This window comes from Ictalurus furcatus, chromosome 13 (assembly GCF_023375685.1).
Source record: "Ictalurus furcatus strain D&B chromosome 13, Billie_1.0, whole genome shotgun sequence".
Taxonomy (NCBI): Eukaryota; Metazoa; Chordata; class Actinopteri; order Siluriformes; family Ictaluridae; genus Ictalurus; species Ictalurus furcatus.
Window position 1 is genome coordinate 9,332,622 of NC_071267.1, and position 14,560 is coordinate 9,347,181.

A 14,560-nucleotide genomic window follows, 5' to 3' on the forward strand; every position below is an offset into this window, starting at 1 on the left:
GAAGAAGTCTGTGTCCTCGATGATATATGTTTTAGAATGTGTAATTGAACACATCCAATATGTTTTCTTTCATTTTTTCTGTTCTATATTGTTAGGAGCTAGTATTGTATGGAATCTGGAGCCACTGTGTACTGAATATCATTCTGCATACATCTGGTGGTCTTCATGATTTTACCCATGTGTCCAGGAAATGATTAGAAGCTTATACAAAGTATTTCAATGATAAAATATATGTTTACTTCCACCGCCAATGCTCGAGATAATGCTAAATGCAGATGTGTGTGTGTGTGTGTGCAGTTTTGAAGATTGTCTCTTCTGTGTGTGAGTAATTCATAATTGGAACAGCAATAGAGAATTATTTTTGCTTTGTACAATACAAATTCTTTTCTGTACAGTAATTCATTTTAATGAACACTCATAGATAATCACCAGTAACCAATGTGAATTCTGATGAACACCTTAAACAACCTTTCAAGGACTCTATTCAAGCTGAAAGATGAGAAAAGAGCCGAAGGACTGAAAAGCTTGCTTGTCACAGGCACAATATACTAGCCAGTGGCAATTTACATCCATTTTGGTACACAGTTACATCTGTTTCATCACTTGCATAAGGTTAAACAAGTAAAATATATTAGTAGCAACAAAGAAAAAACAACAACAACACTGATATAATTTTTTTCTCTCCTTTATACTTCTATTCTATTCTGTCGTCCAGTCCAATTCACATGCGCCATCTTGTGTGTTTATTGTCCTGTGTATTAATTGTATTGTTGTACTTGTCTCAGACTGGCTTCCTGTCCAGGGTTTCCCCCGCCTTGTTCCCTGAGTTCCCTGGCAAAGGCTCCAGGATCCCCACGACCCTGTGTAGAATAAGCGGTAGAGAATATGGATGGATGGATGTCTCACACTGTCATGAATTTGCACTTTATGTACTATAGTCCTGTGTACTGTGCCACCGTGTTGCACCCTGGTCCTGAGGAAACAACATTTTGTCCCAATGTATACAAGTTTTATAGAGGAATGACAATAAAAACCACTTGACTTGACTTCCTTACAAATTAACATGACCAGCAAAATGTAATATGATATTTTTTATATTAGTCTAATTAACTCTTACAGTATTGAACTAGGGCTTCTCAATACAGACAAAATAGCATTTTTGCACACAAAAAACCCCAAAAATTATTTATGAATATAACCACAGACTAATTTTCTGGATTTTTCTGGAATTGTTGTTTGTTAGAGCGCTCATTTTTATGTTGCCAAAAAAACCCAATATTGCAATAACAAGTAAAGAAATAATGCTGTGCAACCATATACTGAACTCACCGGGTTTTAGTGTTTATATAAGTTCAGTGTTCAGTGCTGTAAGAGTGAATTCTATACTGAAAGTGTTAACTGAACACTGGGGAATTTGTTTTGTATTCAGGCATATATCCATTAACCAAATACAGTCTCACACACACTTAAAGCAGACATGCTTTTACCGCTGTTTAATCTGTTACTGAAAATGTAGAGGCCTGTCCATCTCTGCTTTCCACTGCTGTATTTTGTGGATGATGCACAGGACTGAAGTTTGAGGGCAGAGTTCACGGAGGATGACGGTCTCTGAGACGCATTAAAAACAGAGGCCATTTTCTCTCTGTAGCTCTTCCTGAACCTTTTTGCAGACCTGTACAGGTCGCCTACAAAGCAATAGCAAAGCGGGTTGAGTGCCGAGTTGGTGAGGCCGAGCCACTGCGCAAAAGGTCGGCTCTGCAACACCCAACTGTGCTCAACGTGGCCAGGAACTTCTCTGTCCAGAGAGCCTGGCATGTTGAAGTCAATCCAGATATCGGCTACATAGAGAGGAAGCCAGGAGAGGGTAAAAAGCACCACCAGCGCTAGCACCATCTTGGCTATTTTCTTGCGCGACTTCAGCCGCGCTGCTGACCGGGTTGAGCTTGACATGGCAGCTTCGCTAAACTGGTCATCTGCACTCCACAGTTTCCAGGTAGTGAGAAAACATATGATGAGGTTGAAGAGGACTGGGAAGCCATACAGGGCGCAGAACAGTAAAAAGTTGTAGCCTAGGCGCAGCCGTGCTTTCGACCAGGTCTCGACGCACACCGTTATCACGTGTGAGCCATCCATTGTCAAGGAGAGCATCTTGGTTTCGTTCATAAAGACCAACGGAGCACACAGCCCGGATGACACCGTCCACACCGTGGCTATCATCGCACCAATCTTCCTACCGGTGAAGAAAGATCGTGCACGTAGTGGACTGTGAACATTGTAGTATCGGTTCAAGCTTATGACAGCCAGGCTCAAGACACTCGCAGACACAGACACGGCCTGAACGAACGGCACGGCACGACACAATAAGTCCCCAAACACCCAAGCATTGTACACCTGGTGGCCCAAGTTCACAGGCATGCACACACACACCACCATCATGTCACACACAGCCAAGTTTATCAGCAGCTTTCTGGTAGTGGAGGCACCAGCTAGTCTGTTCCTTCTTCGACTCAGGACCAAGAGCGCCATAATATTCCCCACAAATCCTGTCAGAAAGGACACCAAATACATGACCATCAGGACAATCGTGCCAGGTTCGTGTCCTGCAAAAAGAAAGTCTGCAGCAAAGGGCACTGAATCATGAACCATACTCCCATTATGGTCCTGTCTCAGGAAGGAAAAGTTGGTCGGCAGAAGGTGTCCAAATTTGGCATAAATGCTTGAAAAATTCATGTTTTGTCTATTTTTGTCCTAATCTGCTCATCGTGTACTCACAGAACAATCCAGTAAACCAGTTTAAAAATGAAACATGCAGGTGATCAGGACGCTTCACTCAGGCAAAACAAATCAAAAGAGACATGTCGTTTCATCATCATTTACAGCACGTGCGTAATTAGTCATGAATGATTATAAGGTACCGTCGGTCGCCATCACACGGAGCGCGAGCTGCAGGAGTGCTGTGCTGCTCGGGGAAAAGAGCGTGCAAAAAGTAAACGCACGCGCCTCGAGTCTTTACTGATGATGCTCCAAAAGTTGGTCCGTCCACACATCCACAGCCGGAATGTCTGCCTTCATTGTGAAGAAAGGTTGTAGACCTGGGGAGAAACAGGTGAGTGTACAGTACAGTACGCTGTCATCAAACTGCCGCTGTCATGAAGGTGAGAAAATTTGGCGCACGCGGATAGGAGGCGTGTGCACGCGCTGACAAACCCTCTGGCACTGTGTAGGCAATGTGCTGCACATCTGTGCCCGTGAAACCTTCCTGATGATGATGATGATGATGATGAGCCCAGGTTCCGAAATACAGTAAATCCAGTAATAAATAAATAAATAAATAAAAAGCCTCGGTTCTTAGCCAAGGTTCTTTCTCGCGACATGGTAGTGTCACGTGACTCACACACAAACAATTTCAGAATAAAATTATTTACATTATTATTAAAATTGACGGTGTTAAAAAGATCGTGTTTTGTGCTACTTTTTTTTATCCTATTTTGTCTACTTTACTAATGTGACCTGATCAGAAAATGCCTCTAGTAAAAATATAGTTTGATAGTGTGAATTGTTTTGTATAAATAGATAAATAGACAGATAGATAGATAGATAGACAAATAGATAGATAGATAGACAGATAGATAGACAGACAGACAGACAGATAGATAGATAGATAGATAGATAGATAGATAGACAAAAAGATAGATAGATAGATAGATAGACAGATAGATAGATAGATAGACAGACAGACAGATAGATAGATAGATAGATAGATAGATAGATAGACAGATAGACAGACAAAAAGATAGATAGATAGACAGATAGATAGACAGACAGATAGATAGATAGATAGACAAAAAGATAGATAGACAGATAGATAGATAGACAGATAGATAGATAGATAGATAGACAGCTAGTCATGTGAAAAAAAATTGGATTACCTTTGATGCTCTTTGTAACAATGTCTATTAATAAAGGTCATACACTTTATTAAATGACACATAAAATTGACATTTTGTAGTAATTTTCACAATTTAAATTAACAACAACAAAAAAATACAGATCGGTCACATGGGAAAAAGTAAGTACACCCCTACATTTATCACACCTTCAAATACCATATAATTAGAGTCATGTGTTGAATCTCATATCTTATCTCATATCTAGTGTCTGGTGTTCCCTTTGTTACTGAGGTGTGTGGTGTGAACTGCATCATATCAAAGTGCTTGAAGATGATGTGAGGCCATCTGTCCGAAAGTTGAGGTTGAACCGAAAGTGGACCTTTCAACAGGATAGTGATGCTAAGCACACTAGCAAATCCACCAAGGAATGTCTCAGAAAGAAGAAATAGAGGGTTGTGGAATAGCCTAGTCAAAGCCCGGATTTGAATCCCATTGAAATGTTGTGTGGGGATTTGAAACGGACAGTACATGCAAGAAAACCCTCAAACATCTTGCAACTGAAAGAATACTGCATGGAAGAGTGGTCAGAAATTCCAGAAAGCCGATGTCAGAGACCGGTGAACAATTATGCAGAACGCCTACAAGAAGTTATTTCTGCTAAAGGAGGCAATATTAGCTTCTGAGGCCAAGGGTGTACTTACTTTTTCCACAGAAGAATATCACATCTATTGATATTTCTGTTGAATAAATGATTGAAAAAGCCATTTTTACTTGTGGTTTTGTTCAAGTATATCAATTTCTTTAATAGGCACTGTTTCAAAGATGATCAAATGTTTGCTTGTCCAAATATGTAAAACATAAATAAATAAATAAATACAGTTTTTCACATGACTATAGATAGATAGATAGATATAAGGATAGATAGATAGACAAGGACCTAATTTTGATGGCTAGGAGACTGGGTCAGAGCATCTCCAGAAGGGCAGGTCTTGTGTGTTCCTGGTATGCAGTGGTTAGTACCTACCAAAAGTGGTCCAAGTTAGGACAACCGGTGAACTGGCGACAGGGTCGTGGGCACTCAAGGCTCACTGATGCATGTGTGGAGCAAAGGCTAGCTTGTTAAGTCCGATCCCAAAAAAGAGCTAAATAGCTAAGTAGCACAAATAGCTGAAAAAGTTAATGCTGTCTATGATAAAAAGGTGTCAGAACACACAGTGTGCATTACAGCTTGCTGTGTATGAGGCTGCGTAGCCGCAGACCGGTCAGAGTGCCCATGCTGACCCCTGTCCACCACCAAAAGAGCCCACAATGGGCATGTGAGCATCAGAACTGGACCATGGAGCAATGGAAGATGGTGGCCTGCTCTGATGATTCACGTTTTCTTTTACATCATGTGGACGGCCGAGAGTGTGTGCGTCTCTTACCTGTGGAAGAGATGGCACCAGGATGCACAATGGGAAGAAGGCAAGCTGGTGGAGGAAGTGTTCTGCTGGGAAATGTTGGGTCCTGGCATTTATGTCGATGTTACTTTGACAAGTACCACCTATTTAAACATTCCCTGTTTGGTATTCCCTAATGGCAGTGGCCTTTTTCAGCAGGATTATGCGCCGTGCCATACTGCAAACATTGTTCAGGAACGGTTTGAGGAACATGACAAGTGTTGATTTGGCCTCCAAATTCCCCAGATCTCAATCGAGTATCTGTGGGATGTGCTGGACAAACAAGTCTGATTCCCAGAGGCCCCAGCTTAAAGGATCTGCTGCTAATGTGTCAGATACCACAGCAGACCTTCAGAGGTCTTGTGGAGTCTATGTCTCAAAGAATCAGAGCTGTTTTGGCGGCACAAGGGGAGGGGGACCTACACAATATTAGGCAGGCGTTTTAATGTTATGGCTTATCAGTGTACATAAGCATGCACCCATGAAGCACTCATGCGCAGAAATGCTTTAGGTAGGTAGGACATTTGTCAGAACACTCCCTTGAAATAAAATTACTCTGATTATATGAGCTTATGTGAGGTAAAGACAAAGTAGCAAAATAATGTAAGATTGCAATACACTCCTACTGTATATTCACACTGTATGCACAATAATATGTGCACATGGGTAGGGGGAAGGTGATTTTTAAACCCTCAGTAATCCAGTGGTCCATGTGGTCTACATAGTTATTCAGAATAACTGTTTATAACTGCTTATTTTGAGATAAGCTGGACAGTTTTCACACCACAGATGTTTATTTTCATCTTAAAGCATGCTAAGTGGTGTCATTGTGCTGTCTAGTCCAGCATGGACTTTGTATTTATATACATATTTATATATCCTGTGTTTTCGCCATTTTTAGCCTCTTATCACAGAAACAGTTACTAAGATTTTTTTTTCCTTCGGATTCTGCAAAGGCTCACATGAAGCTATAACAAGCAGATTACGTCAGACACGAGTCAAACAATTCCCTGTAACGATAAGGTGCTTGAGATGAAGTCCATCTGCTCAGCTCCTATAAGGTGAATTAAGAGAGAGGAACGCACCTGGTGTTCTTGATACCTCAAGCTTTAAAACCAACAGGTAGATAAAAGACCCTACAGTCAGCTCCAGGGAGAAAGAACAAATTAAACAGATGAAATCTAATACTGACTGAACATCTAGGAGTCGATGACAAATTGTACTATGAAATCCTACTCAGAAAATAACAGATCCTCTAAAAGAGTGTACATTTGAACTGATGTGATAATGTGGCCTTTTTTTTTACATGCCTACAAACACTCCAGAAAATCACTGCAGATCATTTGAGCACCAACTGGAAGTTAGATGAATGTCAGTGAATGCAAAGTCTAAACCAGCTTTGTAAACCAAGTGAACTTTATGAACTTTTTCCAAAAGCACATTCATATTCCTGCTGTCTGAATGTACGTATATTAAGACGTTCACATTTGGTGGGGCTTTATTTTAATGCTGCTGATAAGAGCACTGCTTTGATTTAATGTAGCCTGAAGGCATAGTCCATAGTTTATTTATCTTTAAAAAAAAAAAAAAAAAAAGGCATTTAATTTTGTGAAATGAGGCAGAAAATAGGATTTAATGCACCAGGCACTTAGAGGAGGAAAAAACTTAGCAGCTGTCCAGTTACAGTCAATTCAGGAATTATTGGCATCCTTTTAAAAATGAGCAAAGAGAATATATTAAATGAATAATATATTCACTGAATGATATACTAAGTTTAAAGAGTCTTTTTCTGTTGAAAGCTGTTCAGCTTTCCCCTTAATGATGGATGATGGGTTTTATGTGTGCGACTGAAATGTTTTCCAAGGATGAAAATCTTTCGCATATATTCTTAAATATTTCTTATATGCCAGTAATTTTGCCATGCAGATTTTGAGGAAAAATACAGTTATTTCTCAAAATCCTTTTTTTTTAAATTATTATTATTATTTTTATATATATATATAAATCATTTTTGTGGTTGTTTGAATGAAAAATCTTTGTGCGTTTATATCATACAATCTTTTTGTTCATTCTCTTAAAGGGTGCAAATAATTCTGGAGCTCTGTGGATGCTCTAAATGTGTTTACCTACATTTCGATAAACCGCTAGACTCTCCCACTAGACAATTCTCTTTTTTCCCCCAACAAAGATCAAAAACTTTATAAACAGTCTTTCCAAATGAAGATGGATAAGGAGCTTTAAACCATTTCCTCAATGTGCGACCGGAAAAGAAACCCTCAGAAAGGAAATTCCTTTAAAACTAGAACTTTTGTTAACACTAAAACACTTCAGTTACAATCCTAAATATTATTCTCCGATAGGAAGTTTTAACATGTTTCATGTGAATCTCTTTATTGAATTAACAAGGAGAAAAGCTTTCTGAACAATTTATTGCACATAGTATCCGCACCGTTTCTCAGACTGATTGATGACATTTTTTTTGTCACTGCTTCATGCACACTTGAAGAGCTCCAGCTGTTTAGTTCATCTTTCTCCAAATTCCACCCAAAGTACTGAATTAGGTTTTAGACATGAGTAGTATTTTGTATATTTAGTTAAATGGACATGGAAGTATATACAGTGGTGTTTGAAAGTTTGGGATTTTCTATATACAGTACTGTGCAAACGTTTTAGGGACATGCAAAGAAATGCTGTAGAGCAAAGATGCCTTCAAAAATAAGGAAATTAAATGTTTCTACATTTAAATAAAATACTGTAAAGAGCAGTTAAACAACTAGGACAAAAATATTATACTTGGTCATTTATTTATTGAGGAAAATGATTCAATATTACATATCTCTGAGTGGCAAAAAGTATGTGAACCTTTGCATTCAGTATCTCGTGTGACCCTCTTGTGTAGCAATAACTGCAACTAAACGTTTGCGGTAACTGTTGATCAGTCCTGCACATCGGCTTGGAGGAATTTTAGCCCGTTCCTCAGTACAGAACAGCTTCAACTCTGGGATGTTGATGGGTTTCCTCACATGAACTGCTTGGCCACTCATAGATATGTAATATTGAATCATTTTTCTCAATAAATAAATGACCAATTATAATATTTTTGTTTCATTTGTTTAATTGGGCTGTCTTTATCTACTTGTAGGACTTGTGTGTAAATATGATGATATTTTAGGTCATATTTATGCAGCAATATAAAAAATTCACAAACTTTCAAGCACCACTGTTCTTAGAATTTAAGGACTACTGTTGTACATTTACACCATGACTATGGCTTAGGGTGCAAAAATGTGTCCTTTTTCTGGCCAATGTTTCTAATTTCAGTATGCATTTTAACAATGAACAATATAGATTACTTCCTCCAGAGAACTAACATGTAAATTTGTATGGATTTTCTAAAGAAGTTATTGACGTGACCTGGGAGAATTCCTGTGGTAATCATTTATCGTCCCACTAATTAAATATCGGCTGAAATTTTCCTCTAGCATGACAAAGAGACCGCGTTACTTTTTAATGACCCTCCACCAATCTTGCCCGGATGGGACAAAAATGTGAGAGACATGCTCATCAGCGTTGAAATAAATGAGCTGCCAAATGATATCTATAGTGCTGTCATTGACAACCTTTCAATATGTGTTACATGCGAGTTTATTAACAGACCACTAAGATTACAACCCCACACAGATCAATTTTTATTACTCAACACTCCTTGTGCATCACCAAAGGAGGTGTTTGTTCTGTTCGCTGCAATTACAAAATTCAATCAAATGTACATTAGTGAAATTATTAACAGCAATGGATGTTAATTTGCAGTCACTGCTAGTTGTTGCTGCTATACGGCAGTGATAAAATGAAGAAGGTTCAAGATGAAGAAGTCATCTGCATACTCTAACAACAAACATCAGCTAGTTTAACTTTAAATGCTTGATCAGCTGATGATCTTTTTTTTTCTATGTACAGGCACACGTAAAATACTCCATAGTATGTTATTGATTGCTGCATCGAGCTTAGACACTGATAAGGAACATGAGAAGTGCTTCATATTTGTGCTACACATTAAAAATAATTAAAGACATAAGGAAAATATACATAATAGGTGAAAACAACATAAATCAAAAGTAATTCAATAAAAAAAAAAACTATCAGATGGTGCACATGGATGCAACGCCTCTTAACCCTTTGAAAGTAAACATGACAGTAAATCCTGAAAATTTGAAATGTTTACTTACATGATATTAACAAGTACTGGTACATTTTACATAGAATTCCTTACAGTTCATAATGTTCCTGATAAATCCCTCACACAAACCTTGGGGAACGTAACAGGAACTGTAGAAGGAAGGAAGCTCTAAATTACCTAGTATTCAGGGCCAATGGAAGGAAAACATCCCACACCATCTGCTATATAAAAAGTTCATCAAAATATTATATGACACATATTGAAGGCAATCTGAATGTAAGCTCTTAGAGATGGTAAACATAGGAAGCATTCCTGTCATCTTAACTCTTTTTATCAGAGGCCAAAAAATGGAATTTGTGCCTGTTTTGGGGTGCCCATGTTCAGCATTAAATTTATTTGTGATGTCACAGTCTACAGTAGTGGTTAATGGCTGATGTGATAGTTGACACTCAGGGCTTTAAGAATTTGCAAGTTTTTTATAAGTATTTCTTTTTTTTTACCTAGCCTACTCGGTTTAAATGTTATGATTTTATTGTGACAGTTGTTATACAGTGTTTTACTACCAAAAAAAGCTTTAGTAGTACTGTCCGTTTTATCTCTGTACCAGTGATATTGTAGAGAGGTGTGAATTATTTACCCAGCACAGGGCTCACACCCGTCCCATTTCCCATCACGCTGCTCACCAGCTGCTGAACACAGTGAGTAACATGAATCATGATACTCTACACACAGAAACCCAACAGTGTCCTGACTAATCTTATAACAGACTTGCAGCGATAAAGTAATTAGTTTGTTTCTACTGATTGAAAATGTCCGATAAATCGATTCCATTCTGCCGGCAGAATGAAACGCCAATATACATTAAATCAAAACCCAAGTGCTATCAGTTTACAATGATTTGACCTACATCACATTTACATACAGGGAAATAACCATTCCACCATATTACCGGATTTTTCCTCCTCAGCTTTGAATAATAACTTGAGATTTGGTTGATGCATGACAAAGTTGCCAGCACCATTCTTCTTCTACTGTCAGCCTCTTTTACTCAATTTAGTGGGGGTCTGTGTAGATGATCTCAAGATGGGCGAGTCACATGGGATCAGGATTGAATCGGCGACATGGCAGTTCATTTTCTTCTCGTCGACTATGAGTCATTAATCTGGGAATGAGGTGTTTCTCTGGTGGCAGCTTGGAAGAGATATTATAATGTATTGTATTCACAGCCTGGTGTTGACAAGCTTCACATTCATAGATGCAACAGAGATTATACACACTCAACAAACTTAGCAAAGTTCCAAATACCACAAAGTGAAGACAATGGTCTATTATAGTGGCTTCAGGTTTTCAGCAGTCTTTATTATGATTAATCACACACTGGATTTCCATTCACACCTCAAAGTCAGATTACCCAGATGTTAAAATGCATCAAGATCTGACTTCTGAACCTCTTAGCTGGTCCACTGTCTCTGTTGGTTGAAGGCTCTGTTCTAGAGATTCAAAGTAAAATGAGGAACCTTGGAGTAATTTTCGATACCAGCCTTACATTTGATTCTTTTGTTCAGAGCACTGTTAAAGCATCCTTTTTTTTACCTCAGAAATATAGCAAGACATATAGCAAAATATATGCGCCCTATGCTAAACTGCTCTGTGGCTGAAAAGCTGATTGACTCATTTGTTATCGCTCGTCTAGATTACTGTTATGCCGTTTTAGCCGGAGTGTCTAAATCCACAATAAATAAATTGCAATACGTACAAAACTCTGCTGCCAAGATCCTGACTTGGACCAGGAAATCTGATCATATTACTCCTGTTTTGGAGTCCTTGCACTGGCTCCCGGTCAGGTTCCGTGTCGATTTTAAGATTATGATGTTGACATACAAGGCATTACATGGATTGGCTCCTCATTATATATCTGCTTTATTAATTCCTTACACCCTAAATCGCAGACTGCGCTCCTCACAGTGTAATCTGTTAACTGTTCCACAAACACATTTAAAATCTATGGGTAAGAGGGCTTTTTCTGTCTATGCGCCTTCCCTTTGGACCTCTCTTCCCCCCGAACTCAGGGAAGCTCAGACCTTTGGCATTTTTAAAGCTCAACTCAAGACACACTTTTTTAAATTTGCATTTGACTGTTGATGTCTACTTTTATTATTATTATTAATGTTGTTATTCTTATTAACTTTTGTAATGTTTTATTTTTTCTGTGTACTGCTTATTTTGTGTACAGCACTTTGAGAAGCTGCTTTTAAAGGCGCTTTATAAAATAAAGATTATTATTATTATTATTATTATTATTATTATTATTATCCATGAAGCATGATCAGAATTTTAAAAGTTTAAAATCTCAATAGCCACCCGATTCCTGCCCAGAACCTACAGTACAGTGGTTTAACTAGAGTTAGCATCCTAATTAGATTTAGCATTAGCAAGGATTGCCATGACATCACTTTTAAGCACACTCAGTCATTTAACTGCTTGAAAGCCACATTATAACACTATAAACACACAAGGTTCAGCTGATAACAATTTATTGAGATGGTCAAGAGTGACTTTGCTGCCCTAATTTTTTTGTTTGCTTGTTTGTTTTGAAATAATAAGGTTTGGTATTAGCATTGTTAGCATTGTAAGCCACACAATAGGTTATTCAGCTGCCTTATAGTCAAGTTACAACATTAAAAATATGCAAACTCCGGCTCAAACCGATTTTTGAGAATGCTCAAAAGTTCCTTTGCTGTCCTGTTTTTCTTTGTAATGCAAAAATATCTACTTGATTTGTTACATAAAGCAGACCAGTCAAACAATTTAAATCTTTATACAGATTGCTCACAGGAGAATTATTTGGCTGCGCTGAGTGCTTACCAATTTTCTCATCTACATAATACAGTTGTGCGGAGGCCAAAGCTTAAGTAATTTTTTTTGTCGTGTTCTACATATTTTCCAGGTTATTTTTTTACGAATAAGTAGTAATAATAATAATAATAAAGACTTTTGCACTTTTAATTCTGTTCAAATTTCAGCTTTAGTTATATATATATATATATATATATATATATATATATATATATATATATATATTATATGTATAAAGGATAAAGAAATATTTTTGAGTTGCTCATGTGCAGAACAATATTCCACTATATTATGCCTGTGCTTCTTAAAATAATGGAATAAACTCATGACATAGCGCCTTTAAGAGTCTCCAATAGGGACAACCAAAGAATTTTATAAGGATGTATGCATGTGTATATATAACATATAACATAATTGTGGGTTAAGACATTAGTATGTTTTCTTAAGGCCTAAAGTGCAATGTATAAAAGGAATGATCAGCAGCACTACATTTGGTCGTTTCCTTTTGTTACAGTTAACTACTGCAGACTGTAATGTTCATATGTTTTGTATTTGAACTTGACCCAGGGGCCCTGGCCACTAGAGTCCCTTTGACAAGCATAGCTTTGGAGAGAATATTTAGGCCATTATGCTGTCACACAACATGATACACCACGAGCCAGTGAAATGAGTCATTGTTATTGGAATGTGGCTCTAAATTTGTAATCATTGAGTGGTCAGTTAGGTCCTAACTCTTTTTAACAGGAGCTGGATAAGTGGATGAAAAACAAACCCATGGATTACCATAAAACCACACTAAGTAAGTCGACACTAAGAGAAGTCAGATAAGATAAATTTTCCCTAAATGTGTCTGAGTAAAAATGAACACCAAACTAAAATGGGCTAAAGAAGACTCAACATGCTATCACTGCTAGCCACTGAGTTGCAGGTGAGTTAAACAGATGGGTGATTTGGTTAATGAGTTTGCGAGGTGAAAAGCAAGGAAGAAGCCAATTACCTAAAGTAAGACGGCCTTCTGCTTATCACGGAGACTATTCAAATACCCATCATGGATGTGTAATGTGGTAATGAATCTGTTCTACTGTTCATATTTTATGTAGCTGGAAGAATGCATTGAAGAATAAGCCTTTATATTTGTCATATATACATAATATCTTTTAGTCAGTTAGTTACAGTTACATTTATATAGCGCTTTTCTCAAAGTGCTTTACATACTATGGGGAGGATCTCCTCAAAGCACCACTAGTGTGTAGCATCCACATGGATGATGGGATGACAGCCATACTGCGCCAGAACACCCACCACACTCCAGCTGTTGGTAGAGAGAAGAGAGTGATGTGGCCAATTCAGGGATGGGGATTATTAGGAGATAGGCCCTGATAGAGAAGGGCCAATGGGGGAATTTCACCAGGACACTGGGGTTAAACACCTACTCTTTTACAATAAGTGTCCTGGGATTTTTAATGACCACAGAGAGTCAGGACCTCGGTTTAACATCTCATCCCAAAGACAATGCTGTTTTTACAGTATGGTGTCCCTGTCAATATACTGGTGCATTAGGCCCCACCCAGACCACAGGGTGAGCACCACCTGCAGGTCTCACTTCCAGCAGCAACCTTAGTTTTCCCCAGGTGGTCTCCCATCCAGGTTCTAGCCAGGCTCAACCCTGCTTAGCAGCAGTGGGGAAACCAAGCAAGGGAGATATGGCTCTGGCAAACAGTGGCAGCTTGGCAACCTTCTGATCGATAACCCAGAGCGTAAACCGCCCAGGTTCATGTGAAGTGGGATGGGGAGGGAGGTGCTTAGGTTCCTGCCCAGAGGCAGATGATTTACCAACCCATCCCTTTCCTGACCAACATCAGTATGTAAACTCATAGGTTGGCAAAAACATTTTCTCACTGAGGGTAAAAAGAATAATCAGAGCACAAGGTCCACCACCTGGTCTGTTCAGTTTAGAAGGGCCTCTTGAAGCAAATATCTGTTGGGGGTATTTTTGCCTCTTTGATGGCCCTTTTCAAACTTCAGCACTTCAGGTCAGCAAAGAAGCTAGTACTGTTTCCATCTACAAACCTGATCTACAGTATGTGTGTACGCTGAATAACAGAACAGTGTTCAGAAGATAAATAAAGCACGGTGAACATGAATCAGCTACTGTTCAGCAGCACGGTGTTATCATGTACTGATGGTAGATAAATCAC

General features: G+C 38.5%; 1 protein-coding gene across 1 annotated transcript; it reads right to left on the bottom strand.

The window, feature by feature from the left end:
- Window positions 1-1,440: 1,440 nt before the first annotated feature.
- Window positions 1,441-2,858, bottom strand: LOC128617325 (gastrin/cholecystokinin type B receptor). The gene has a single exon (XM_053640404.1). It carries the CDS (start codon window positions 2,728-2,730, stop codon window positions 1,441-1,443), a length of 1,290 nt encoding a protein of 429 aa, XP_053496379.1. The 5' UTR covers window positions 2,731-2,858.
- Between the last annotated feature and the right edge of the window lie 11,702 nt (window positions 2,859-14,560).

Bases quoted from the DNA above. Each gene is read 5' to 3' on its own strand.
- LOC128617325 (XM_053640404.1), bottom strand. From the start codon at position 2,730: ATGAATTTTTCAAGCATTTATGCCAAATTTGGACACCTTCTGCCGACC.